This window comes from Lipotes vexillifer, unplaced genomic scaffold (assembly GCF_000442215.2).
Source record: "Lipotes vexillifer unplaced genomic scaffold, Lipotes_vexillifer_v1.1 scaffold277, whole genome shotgun sequence".
In the NCBI taxonomy this organism is placed as follows: domain Eukaryota; kingdom Metazoa; phylum Chordata; class Mammalia; order Artiodactyla; family Lipotidae; genus Lipotes; species Lipotes vexillifer.
Genome location: NW_006772135.1, coordinates 16,092 through 30,272, shown reverse-complemented (window position 1 = coordinate 30,272; position 14,181 = coordinate 16,092). Strand labels below are relative to the sequence as shown.

The 14,181-nt window shown below is 38.2% G+C and overlaps 1 protein-coding gene across 1 annotated transcript in view; it reads left to right on the top strand.

The window, feature by feature from the left end:
- LOC103078703 (putative uncharacterized protein C12orf63) overlaps positions 1-14,181 on the top strand; it is a gene marked incomplete at its 3' end in the record, with an annotated part of 102,527 nt that overhangs the window by 77,268 nt on the left and 11,078 nt on the right. Inside the window, exons 24-26 of the mRNA XM_007447303.1 lie at positions 583-679; positions 5,374-5,472; positions 5,963-6,116. Coding sequence (XP_007447365.1) covers positions 583-679; positions 5,374-5,472; positions 5,963-6,116 — 350 coding nt within the window. The remainder of the gene's footprint in view (positions 1-582; positions 680-5,373; positions 5,473-5,962; positions 6,117-14,181) is intronic.

Sequence of the window (14,181 nt, the reverse complement as noted above, 5' to 3'; positions counted from 1 at the left end):
TATTCACTCTGGTTGAGCAGTACCAAGGCTGGCCAGCTCAATTCTGTATAAAAGTCACCTTAAGATGGAGAATAAGCCAGCATTATTACAACTGCACTGATTTAAATGGTCCCACCTGACAGGTTTGATAGTGAATACACAGACCTAACCCATACCGAATCACGGCTTTCAGCATAACTCTATGTGTCTCTTTCGAACTTATTATAATTAGCGTAGGAGAATAGAGAGAGAGGTCTGGTTTTCCAGGCAGGTTCCTCCAGTCTTGACTGTCACTTCTTTAGTGCCTTGTGTGCTGGAATATTCCAGAATGGTCTTGATGCTCGGCTGCATTGTGGTCATAGCATGGAGTATTGCCAGCACAGGACAAGGTAGAATGCTCAGCTCTCTTCAAGAGCTTTCAATTTCAGTAGGAAGGAAGATGCCCGTGTCTAAGCCGCAAGTGCTCTGAAAAGAGGATGACTTTGGAACAGATGTTGGTTTTGCCTATTTTTGCCTTTTATTCTCTCAGAAATTGTTGACACAAGATGAAAAATGATTATGAATGGTGAGCTATCTAATAAGTACAATGCTGTATCATTTTAGGTTGATAAGAGACTCCTACCTCGAAATAGCCCTATTATTTTTGCACATGAGGAAGCCAAAGAGCAAACTTTCAGCATCACCATTAACACTTATTAAGGTAACAAACAATTTTATTAGAAATTTAAAGTATGTTGCCTTTGAACTTGCTTACTTTGCTAGCACTGTGCTATGGAAATAGAGAGACTGTTTTTCTTTGTGACTTGAAGAAATTAATTCATTACTTAATGCTCACACTCATATTTAGATACCTCCTTCGATATTTTTACGTTAAGACTCTGGAAACAGATTTCACGTGGACATTTTTGCCTGTTAAAATGTTATCCATGAAATAAATGTAGGTGTATATAAATACTCTAAGTCATTAGTATTGATTAGGGGATTGCAGGAAATGACATATTGGTTAAGCAGATGGACATGTATGGTTTTCACCACTGATGTGGCTTGCAAACAGATCACCTTTTGAAAAGAGTCATTCATTCATTCATCCCATATCTATTGAGCACGTACTATGACCCAGGCCATACTCTGGAAGGTGATAAAGCAAGGTTCAAGACAAACTCAGTGCTTGCTTCCATGCACTTACTCTTTAGTGGAAGGAGACAGATAATAAACGTGGAAAGGAAGAAAGCAAGAGGAAGAAAGGTGGGAGGAAGAGAAGTGAAGGAAGGCTGGGGGGTGCTTTAGGTGGTGAAATTTAGGATTAGGAAATAACTCTGGTTGGTGGGATTGTGAATGACTGTGGTGGAAAGAGCTGGAAAGTGGGATTTGATGGATTGGGAGGGAGCGTGCAAAGAGTGGCAGAGGCATGTACTCCCTCAAGCAGCACTTCCAAATAAGGGGCAGAAACATCTCCAGGGATCCTGTGATCCTGATGAGGTCTGAGATTTGGCCTTTCTAAGGAGCTCCTGGGTGATGCCTGTGCTGCTGGTCTGTGGGCCACACTTGAGTACCAAGGATCCAGACAGAGGGAGATCCTCTGGGCAGGAGGTTGGGTGGTTTGGAGGTGGATGAACCCAGTAACTTTGTTTTCATTTTTTAATAAAAAATGTCTAGTTTTTTATTCTTTAAATTTCAGTAAGCATTATATATTTCATTCTTATTAAATAATCCTCTGACCCACCAAAAAATCTTTCCAGAAAACTTTGCTGTCAAATCTCTAATTTTTGAGACAGCATAAACATGATTTAAAACCTTTAGGCAAATAAGCTTTCAGTCAGCTGAACTACTCATATGGTTGCTGCCTTAGGTGGAGGGCAGCTATTTTTTTTTTCCATCAAAATGATTACATAGAAAACTTACTTTTATGGTGTGATAAACATCTTTATGTCCAATAAGAGAAAACAAAAATATTTGTTTCCATAGCAATTTGCAATGCAAATTAATAAGATTCTAGGATAGAAGTATATCACCTTTTGGGCCTTCTCTAGGGAGGTGTTTATAATTAATTAAGAGATTGAACAAATAAGATTTGAGTGAAAAGAATAGTATAATTCTATACAATATGATCATTATTTTCTGTGTATCTTTTTATAAAAATTAATTAATTAATTAATTCTTGGCTGCATTGGCAGGTCTTTTTTGCTGCGTGCTGGCTTTCTCTAGTTGTGGCGAGCGGGGGCCACTCCTTGTTGCGGTGCGCAGTCTTCTCATTGAGGTGGCTTCTCTTGTTGTGGAGCATGGGCTCTAGGCGCGTGGGCTTCAGTAGTTGTGGCTCACGGCTCTAGAGTGCAGGCTCAGTAGTTGTGGCACACGGGCTTATTTGTTCCGCGGCATGTAGGATCTTCCCGGACCAGGGATCGAACCTGTGTCCCCTGCATTGGCAGGCAGATTCTTAACCACTGCGCCATCAGGGGAGCCCATACCACATTTTCTTGATCCATTCAACAGTTGATGGACAAACGAATTGTTTCCACTTTTTGGCTATTATGATCAATGCTGCTTTGAATATTCATATACAAATTTTTTATGTGGACATATGTTTTCAATTCCTTCAGTGTATACCCAAGAATGGAATTGCTGGGTCAAATGTCAACTCTCTGTTTAGACTGTTGATGATCTGTTAGATTGTTTTCCAAAGTGACTGTACCATTGTGTAGTGTATTCCTACCAGCAGTGTATGAGGGTTCCAACTTCTCCACATCCCTGATAACAATTGTTATTATTTATCATTTTGATTATAGCCATCCTAGTGGGTATGAAGTAATATTTCATTGTGATTTTGATTTCCCTGATGGTTAATGATACTGAAATCTTTTCATGTGTTTATTAGCCATTTGTATATCTTCTTTGGGAAAATGTCTATTCAGATCCGTGGCCCATAGCCTAAATCGGGTTATCTTTTTTTATCACTGAGTTGTAAGAATTTTTAAATATATATTCTAGGTATATGTCCCTTATCAGATACATAATTTGCAAATATTTTTCCCAGTTGTGGCTTGTCTTTTCATGCTGTTAATCGTGTCTTTGGGAACAAAAAAGCTTTTAGTTTTAATGAAGTTCAATTTATCATCTTTTTCTTTTATGTTTTGTGGTTTTGGTAGCTCTACCTAACCCCAGATGTTGAAGATTTTCTCGTATGTTTTCTTCTAAAAGTTTTATAGCTTTAATGTTTGTCCATGGTCCATTTTGAATTAATATTTTTTGTAAAGTGTGAGGTAAAGCTCTAAATTCATATTTTGCACATAGATATCCATTTGTCTCAGCACCATTTGTTGAAAAAACTATCTTTCTTTACTGAATTGCCTTGGCTCCTTTGTCAAAAAGTTTATTGATCATAAATATAAATATTTATTCCTAGACTCCCAATTCTATTCCATTGATCCATAAATCTACCTTTATGTGAGTATCCATTGTCTTGGTTACTGTGTGGCTTGTAGTAAGTTTTTTGAAATTGGAAAGTACATGCCCTCCAGTTATTTTCTTCCTTTTCAAAATTGTTTTCACTTTGAGTCTTTAGCATTTTCATATACACTTTAGAATCTGCTTGTCAATTTCTGCCAAAAAACTAACAGAATTTTGGTAGACATTGTGTTGAATCTACAGATCAATTTGTGGACAGTTGGCATGTTAACAATGTCAAATCCTCCAATTCATAAATATGAACTCTCTCTTCATTTATTTAGATATTAATTTTTCTCAAAATGTTTTTTTACTTTTCAGTGTACAAATTTTGTACATTTTTGTTAAGTTTATTTCTATTGTGAACAGGTATTTTCTTAATTTCACTTTCAGATTGTTCATTGCTGGTACACAGAAATATAGTTGATTTATGAGTATTGAGTTTTGTATCCTGTGATTTTGCTAATAAACACATTTATTAATTCTAGAGGGGGGGGGTGTGTATCTTGGAATTTTTTACATAGAGCATCATGTCTCCTGCAAACAAAGACAATTTAACTTCTTCATTTCCTATCTAGATGCATTTTTTTCTTTTTCTTGCCTGTTTGCATAAGCTAGTATCTCCTACTCAATGTTGAACACCTCTCAATCCCTCCTCAATAAAGCATTCCTTTCAATTCAAAATGAGCTCTCTTTTTTGAATGTGTGTGTCACTAATTGTTCTTCCAATATAGTTATTTAATGTTATTCTATATTCTTCACTCAATGCCTATTAACCTTGTTTCCAGAATTAAGCAGGTGAATTGCCCAAGCTTACATAGTCAGTAAGCTGGCAATGGCTACACCAGAGCCTAAGTAGTTTTATTACAGTTGCTGACTGGGGTCTCCATATCTGGGACAGGACTATATTGCTTAGATTTTAGATTCCCCATGGGCAGATCTCTTCAGGTATCATCTGTCTACCTCCAAGCTTAACACTTGATCTGGGCCAGGCCACCTTTGTGCATTGTATTTCCTGCTCTGGCATTAGCTTTATTCATTGCATTTCTTTTTCCTTGGGAGACTTATAGCCAGAAGTAAAAGAAAGATATTTTTATTATTGCTTGTTTTATTCTGGAGTTTTGTTGAAGATTTTAAAAATCAGCCAAAATATGACCATCAAAAATTAGAACAAGCAATCTAATTGAATAGTTTTTACAGATTAGTTAAATCTTTAAAATTGACTATTAATACTTTAAAAATATAAAACAGATACTATGTTGCTGGTGGAGTTCTGTTTACTTCTATACTATTGACTTTTTTATATTCAAAAGCTGAACACACACACACACCCTCCCATGTTAAACATATCTCCGTTCATTGTCACTTTTTGCTATTCTGTGGAATGTTATGATTACAGTCATCCCTTTAACAGTTTTGTAGTTAGAAAACTGATAGCAAATACCTCTCAAAAACCTTTAAGTAATATTCTTGTTTCTGACGTCTTTATACACAAGATATATTCAATTTCTAGATCCTCTATTAAGATGGTAAATAACATTTACTTAAAATGCAGTTTGTGTTTATTTTTATTCAAATAATGTAAGCTCATTTAGAAAATCACAAAAAAAGATAAAAATAATTAAACTACCCTTAAAACCTGGGATAACCACTGTTGATAATTTTCTCTGCTTGTGTATACAGGGAATATATGTGTGTGCCTATCTTTTAAAAAATGGGATCATATTTTGCATGCTGTTTTGTAACCTATACTTTTCTTTTGCTTAAGATAGTTTGGATGCCTTTTCATGTCAATAGATGAATATACATCTGTATTATACATATAAATTATTACATTTAATGGCCATGTAGTGTTCCACTAAAATCTCATCTTCAGAAGATGAGAAAATCTATCACGAAACTTTATGATATCTTTATCTATCTTTATCATAAAACATTTGCCATATTTTTTAGGCTCTTCCCAGAAGGTATAGTTCTATTAAAGAACCAACAGTAAATAAATCTGAAATGCACAGTTTATTTGCCTGGATTGCAATAAGAGCTGCTGCACAGGTTGGTGTGAGTTTTATTTAACTCTTCTTTTTATCGTCACATCTGTTAAGGCAAAACAATGTATTGATACAAGAGAAAGGAAAGTATCACATTCTTTGGGAAGATTAGAAGTGCTCTTTATATGTGTAGTGTTTTTAATTGCTATTAGCCAGACTTGGTTTGGTTCCACTTTTCTTTAATGAAAATAATGGGAGATACAAATGTGCACCTATTTGACGCACATTTTGGCAAGTATATGTCATAGCTAGGGGAGGTAGCCTATTCAAAATGACTTATTTATTGATTAAATTGTCAACAGTCATGATTTGTTTGACTGTGATATATACTACATGTTGGGGATCACATACTGTTTTTCAGTTTGTCTTTATTTTTTCCCTAATGTGTACCAAATGTTATTTTATGAATTTGCTTTTTCACATTATTTACCTAATGGATAATCTATGAATCAGAAAGCTTGCATTTATGAACTCTAATTATGCATTAATTTTAGGTCAGTGAGGCTGTGCTGGCAATCAACCTACTTATCGGAAAGACAAATGCTAGAACTGATAAAGTTAGTCAACGGGCATTACCGAATATCCCAGAATTTGCCACCGTGGATCTTTTGTCTTCATACACAGATTATTTGCTTGGTATGTTTGAATGTTAGGCATTTTATAAAATTGTAATATATGTCATGTGTAATCAAGTTTCAGAGGTTTAATTATAGAGATTTTAACTTAGAAAGGACAATAGTTTGGGGAACCTCTGGGAGAGGATGGGGTCTTAGGATCTAGCTGCTAAAATATAAGGGCCTCAGCTCACTGTACATATATACATGATACTCCATCTGCTGCTGCATTTCAGGTGCAGGGCTCTGTGAAAAAATGGTATTTCCTGATGTCTGTTTATTTTTCCAGTTCACACATTTCGAACGAGACCTTTTGGGATTATTTATTTGAGGGACCTTCTCTGATCCTCTAAAATGTGTACTCACTCTTACACTCTCATATGGCTCTCTGTCCTTTTTATTCTTTTATATTTGTGTGTGTGTGTGTGTGTGTGTGTGTGTGTGTGTGTGCGCGCGCGCGCCTGTGCATGTTTGAACTATTTCTCTTATTAAACTATTGTCAGCTTCCTGAGAGCAGGGACTTTAGCTATTTGATTTGCTGCTCTGTCTACAGAAAATCACACATTGCTTACATGTAGCCAGCATTTGATATTAATATTTGTTAAATGAATGAATGAGAGGTTTAGTGGAATTTAAACTTGACCTTACTGCTATGTTTTTTCTTACTTATGATGCCTTTGTTGGTTAGTAAACTATAATGTAAACCTCTAAGTCAGATCAGCAGTTACATAGATATTGAACAATCACTTACACGTTTGCCCGTTCATTTATTCAAGAAGTATTTATTGAGTGCTTCTTGTGCGCTAAACACTTAGATAGGTTCTAAGGAGCCAAGTACTGGAATCTTACTTCCAGAAGGATGTTTTAGGAATAACAGTATCTAATTTTGCTTGGCATTAGGTGAGCATTGAGCCAAAGGGAATGAAAGTGTTAACTTTAACCTGATGGGGGTGGGAACAGTCTTCCTAAAGCCTCTGATGCAGTAGCTTACTCTGATGCAGTAGCTTACTCTGCTGGTTAAGGTTAAGTCAACCTTAGCTGAAGAGTTCATGTATGAAATCATCTCCTTCAGGACTCTCTCCTGAAGAATAGGTGGCCCAGACTATTTTCCAACCTAAAAATGGTTTGCCCTGAGGTTAAACCATCAGATGGATTTTTATGCCAAGGTATTGTTTCCTTATTTTTATTGCCTTCATGCCTAGTAGGATTTTGCTTCATCAGATTTCCAGACTGTGGCCTGGATCTCAGACTGGGTGCATGGCCTTCCTTAGAATCCCCATAGATAGGCTCCCAGGGGACAAAGCAGGGCAGTCTGGCAGCAGGGGCTGGTCACCGCTTTTTTCTCTTGACACCGCTCGTCAACTCAGTTCTCCCTGGTTCACAATGCCAGGAAGGCAGTCCTCTTAGAAGCACACATTATTGTTTTGCTGCAAAGAGAATGCAATATTAATAATGAAGAGGGTTCAACTTATACCTTCATCCTGTCAAACCATTTAATTTCTCTCAGCCTCATTTGTCCTAATCTGAAGACTGAGTGAATTAGATTTATTTATGGATAAGACTGAAATCTGAAAACTTTAAGACTGTGATTCAACATGGCTGAACATGGCTTCCAACATGGCTATTTCTTTTTCATAATGGCCCCCTATTACCTCTGAAATGTCTGTCTACTTTATCCTAGACATTTTCTTGTTTTACCAGTTTTTAGGCCAGGGATAACTAAGTTTCATCTAAAATGCTGTATTAATCAGTTATTGGCAAAATTATACTGTATACCGAACGACCCTAAAACTCAGTGGCTAGAACAACACGACTTCATTCTTTTACTTGTCTCATGTGTTCTGCTTCAGGGTGCAGGCTGAGTTCAGGTGTACTCTGTGTACATTTGTTATGAGACCCAGGCTAAAGAGGCTGTGGCTACCTGGGGCCTGCTGTTCTCAGGGTATAAACCAGAGCACAAGACCAAGACCAAGCACAGAAGCACACTTGAGGCCTAAGAAAGGCCTCATTAAATCCCATTAGGCATAGCAAGTCATATGGCCAAGTCCAGTACCAGTGAGGCAGGGAATTAGACTCTGCCCGTAGGGGAAGGAAGAGGGGTGTGAATGTTTGTGGAGTGATCATCCAAACTATCACTTATGACACGTTCAAGCTATGGCTGGTAGCCACCTGAGAAGAATTCTGAACTTCTGTATGGAAACACTGGAAAAGGTGCTGCGGTGATCACTTAGTAATGTCACCTGTGGACAATGGCATCCCCTAACCAGATGATCTTAGTTGATCCAAATGGGCAGGTAGTCTTCATCTCAGCTCTGCTTATTACTAGAATTTATGCTTTACTTTTCTATTTCAGTGGTTTTCGTAGCATCTTCCAATTTTCAGTTTTCATTTTGTACCATTAGCACTCCTTTACTGTTGTACCAAGATAGTAATTTGAAATGACCAAATTTTAAAGTCCAATTCATTTTGTATTTTGCCTTAAGAATAATAATTTTGCCCTCCAGTATTTTCCTAGCAGACTGATCATTGATTCATGTTATGATTTCCCTCACTTCAGTATTTGGGTTGGAAGGAAATATTGAATCCCCAACTGATTGCTGCAAATACCCAGATGGCAGTGAGGTTCATATTATAATGAATTGCTAAAGGGCAACAATAACAAATTTAAATTGTTCAATTTTCCTTGCATTAGCATATATTAGCATCCAGGAGAAAACCCCTTCAGTGATTTACCTTCACTAGCATTGACCTGTTCACGATGTGGTAAATGATATTCATTGTTTTTGTGTGCAGAGCCCTGTACCAGATATTTCTGTCCAGAGGGAGGGAGGAGTCACAGAACACACCAAAGAGTGGGTCTTGCCTTCCATGAGCTTCCAGTTTTTGGCCATCAGAACAGGCATCCACTTTGAAATTATATAAATGCAGCTTTTAAGAGGACCATATTAATTAATGGAGGCAGATTAATGTATTTTAATCTAAAGCTGGACACAGGTGGGGTGGGCATATGAGTTTATGAGGAACTTGTTTTCTGGAAGAAGTACATGTGGGGCAGATACAAATGAATTGGAGGCATGGATACCAGACAGGAGGGGGAGCTCATTTTCTCAGCAGAGCAGTTGACAATCAGAGAAGCATGGTGACAAAATAGACCAGTCACGTGTGGAGGATGGAATATAGATCATCTTGCCAGAACCAGAGAGCAATTGTATGATGTCTATAGAACAATAAGAGAATTGAGTGTTGTAGCTGGTCCAAGTTATTGAGGCTTCTTTTACATTGTCTTGTAGGAATTAGAGACCCTGAAATGATGCTACTGGCGATATGGGACCATATTTAGATTGAATGCAAAAAAACATTTACTCCATGTCTACTTTGGGCCCAGTTATATTCAAATATACACCATCTTTTTGTCTTGATTTTCCTGTGGGCTTAATAAAAAATTCAGCTAGGATTAAAAATTATTAAATTCTATAATACACTTTGAATTAAAAGCAACATTTAGGATTAGTGGTTCCGGATGCAGCCTCTCGCAACTAAATACACTTGATATATGGAAAAATATAAATACGTGTCATGCCAAAAATCAATGTTGATGAACGTACTGTCAGAACACAGAGATCTATGGAGCAGAACTGAGAATCAACTGACCGAGAATCAACGAGTACATGCTTTGCCTCTTGAAACAGAGAAAACTGTCCATCCTGAAAAAAATATGATTTGTCTTTCCCATACTGCCTTGCCCCTGGCTCAGAGACATGGGTCAATGCTAACTAAAAACTGGGATGTCATTCCTCTGCTGCTCTCTTGGCTTTTTCTATTCCTCGGAGACACAATTTCCCATAGTGGTGGGGAACTAGGGAGACACATTATATCCTCAAATCCTGAATAATTAAACCATGTACAGGTGAGAATGGAGATAAATCATTCATGCTTACAACAGTGATTTGTGTGTGTGTGTGTGTGTATGAGCATGTGTGTGTATATGTGCTGTATCAATTCAGAGTGTCAGCAGTTCATACAATGAGGGTATGATGAGAACCATCCTCAGCGAAGCAGAGCTGTCCTGGGCCGATGTCTGCAAGAGTCTAGATGTTCCACTCAGAGCTCTGCTCTTTGATCACGTAAATATGAGAAAGGACGGTACCATGACCAAGGGCAGAGCAGACGTTCTCCACTCTCTATTGTCAGACACAAGGCATGAAGAGACCCTATTCTAGACAGAGTCAACAGTGAGAAAATAAGAAACAACAGATGGCACATGTGAGAAAATATTGCCACATGAACGCAACGGGATGCTATCCTGAAGACTCAGAGAAAGATTGACCCTTGAAGGAACCAAAGGAAATCTAACAAGATGGTTTGAAACTCTTAGCAGAGCCTAAGCAGTCACTCCTGTTACTGTGTGCTGGTGCTTTCTTGTGTGATTTCATTTATCCTTTAGGAAAGTCCTGTGAGAGTGTCACTATGCACATTTATTAAATGAGGCAGGGTGCTGGGAGAGGTATTGAACTCTGGGTGATGGTTCACGGCTAATATAGACCCTCATCTATACAAGTCTAAAGGCAGTGCCTCGGATCATTGTGTTGGGTGTGATAAATAAGTTTTACCAGGAAATCAAAATGCAGAATCGATACTTCTGGTCAACCTGTTGGCCTGAGCTGGCATGAAAGATGCTTCTGCCCTCCCCAATACAAACCTATTACAAGGCTGGATAAAATAGAACCAAAATTGTTTTAATTTATAGCTGAGCATGAAATCAGGAAAGGGAGATGCCAAGTCACCAAAGTAAAATGAGAAATTTTAAGCAAGAGTTGCAGCTGAGCAGTCACTGGAGCAGGAACAGCCAGTGCTGGGACTTGAATGCCTGGTGAAAGAAGGGGTCTGGAAAGAGGGCCCCGCAGGAAGGGAAAGTCAGACCTAGCTAACTGCATAACATTGGCATTCAGAGAGGGCTTGTCCACAAATTGGGGACTAGACGTACGCTGCCCACTGGCCTGCGTAGCTGCAGAGCAACATGCCAAGTGCCCAGTGAGGGCCAAAAAGCAACCACAGGGGAGAATTCAGAAAGCACTTAAGACTGTGAGGTTGGAATTCACACCTCCTGAATGATGCAGGGAAAATAGCATAAATACTGGCCCAGAACCAGTGAAAGCATGCAGATCTGGCTGGGGATAGTGGAAACTGTTGCAAAGGGATACTCTTCAATGCAGGGTATAACAGACTCTCCAAGAAATTCTTCTGAAGATAAATTTAAAGACAGGACAGATGACACCTGGACAAATTTTGGCATCATTTTTGGATTATAAAGAGGAAGAAAAAAATTGTAAACAGAAAAAGCAGACTTTCTACAAAGGAACAGAAATTGAACTGGTCTTAATTTTTCTCTGTGATGTTAAAGACCAAATGACAGGGACTTCCCTGGTGGTCCATTAGTAAAGAATCCACCTTCCAATGCAGGGGACGCTGGTTTGATCCCTGGTCAGGGAACTAAGATCCCACATGCCGCGGGGCACCTAAGCCCGTACACCACAACTACTGAGCTCGTGCATCTCAGCTAGGGAGCCTGCATGCTGCAAACTACAGAGCCCACAGGCCCTGGAACTCGCACTCCACAACTAGAGAGAGAAAACCCACATTCCGTAACTAGAGAGAAGCCCGTGCGCTGCAACGAAAGATCCCACCCACATGCCTCAACAGACATCCTGCATGCCGCAACTAAGACCCGACACAGCCAAAAATAAATAAATAAATAAATCTTAAAAAAAAAAAAAAAAAGACCAAATGACATTGGCCCAATATGTATCGAGGTTCTTTTTTTCTTTTAATTTAGTTCAATTTTTTGCATAGGTAATTTATTTTCAAGAATCACAACTCAAAAGTTATATAAGGGTATGGAGAAAATGTCTCCCTTCCATCTTCTCTGCAAGTGCCTCAGTTCTCCCCAGAGGCAGTCAGTGTTGTCAGAATATTAAGGTCCTATGCCTGCTGTAACAACCACAAATTTAGTGGCTTAAAGCAACACAATATATTATCTTACAGTTCTGGAGTTCTGAAGTCCAAAATAGGCCTTACTAGGATAAAATTAAGGTGTCAGCAGGGCTACATTCCTCTGGAGGCATTGGGAGAGAATGTTTCCTAAGCTTTTTCAGCTTCTAGAGACCACCTGAGTTTCTTGGCTTGTGGGCCCTTCCTGTAGCTTCCAAGCCATCAGAGTAGCATCTTCAGTCTCTCTGACTCTGATACACTCAGTCTTCTGCTTCCCTTTTCTACATATAAAGACCCCTATGATTACACTAAGCCCACATGGATAACGTAGGATAATCTCCCCATTTCAAGGTCAGTTGACAGGCAACCTTAATAATTCTCCTTTGCCCTGTAACCTAACATATTCACGGGTTCTGGGGATTAGGGCATGGAAATCTTTAGGGAACCATTATTCTGACTACCACAATTGGTTTCCTGTGTTCTCTACCAGAGATATCACATGCTTATACAAACTGTCAAGGTTCTGTTATAGAGGACAGAATCCACTACAATTTGTTTAAGCAGGAGGAGATTTATTAAAGGACTTTCAAAATCCCTGTGAGGGCTAAAGAAACAAATTCCAGGCTGAGCATCCAGAAATGACTAAGCCATACATAACTGGATCACCAAGGGAATGCAGGTTTTTGTTTTCTTTTGTTTTATAAAGTGTCTTAGTTTGTTCGTGCTGCTATAAGAAAATACCACAGACTGGGTAGCTTATATATAAACAACAGAAATGTATTTCTTACAGGTTTGGAGGTTAGAAGTCCAGTATCAGGGCACCAGCAGATTCAGTGTCTGGTGAGGGCCCGCTTTCTGGTGCATAGATGGTGTCTTCTTGCTTTGTCCTCACATGGTGGAAAGGGCTAGGGCTCTCTGGAGCCTCTTTTATAAAGGCACTAATACCATCACTTTGGGGGGTTAGGATTTCAACACATGAATTTCAGGAGGGTGGGAACACAAACGTTCAGACCATAGCATAAGGGAAGCTGTAGAATCAGAAATCTGCCTGCAAAATAGGAAGACTCTGCTCTAGCTGCAGCCTCACCAACCACACCACCTCTGCCAGGATCCACACAAGCAAAAGATGCTTTGACTCTTGTTTTCCACACCACTTAGCACAGTGCCAACTTCAGGTCTTTCGTGAATGCACTGAATTTGTGATACCTAAATCTTATCCAGGGCCCTAGATGAAAGGAAGGAAATCTCAGAAATGTGATTTTTATCTCTGCAACTTCTTCAATATATGTAAGCACATTCAGAGATTAGGAAAAATGCTGAGTGAACCAATATGGTGCACACTAATACACTGATATATTTTTCCCTTAAAAATACAAATAACAGTATAACCATTAGTATGCATAATTTTATGCTCCTTCCTCATTGTTTTTCTTCAACCTAATGTAAGTGTATTTGTTGACAATTTTTTTCAAATCAATACATAGCTTCTTTTTATTTGTTGCATAATCTTTATAAAGATGCACCATAATTAGTCTTCCTTTGATATTTAGGTTGTTTCTACCCTTTTGCTATTACATACAAATTTGCTATATATATATATATGTATATATAATCACATATATATCTATTGACCCAATAGATATACTAACCTATGTACAAAGTTTTACACGTACATGATATATATGTATATTTATAAATGTCATGTATATGATTTATATATATAGTATAGGTATAATTATATATGTATAAAGTTTTGTTCATAAGCTAGTATATTGATTGGATCAATTCCCATAAGGAAAATTTCTGGATCAAAGGGTAGAATCATTTGTAATTTTGATAAGGTTTGCAAAACACCTTCCATAAAGCTTATGCCACTTTGTTTTCCTGCCAGTAATTAATAAAAGGTCATTTTTCTCCATACCCTTGCTGATACAGGTATATTATAAACATTTTGAAACCTTTGTCAATATAGTAGGAAAGGAAGATTTAATTTTAATTTACACATCTGGACGGGGGGAAGATGGCGGAAGGGTAAGAGGCGGAGATCACCTTCCTTCCCACAGGTACACCAGAAATACATCTACACGTGGAATAACTCCTACAGAACACCT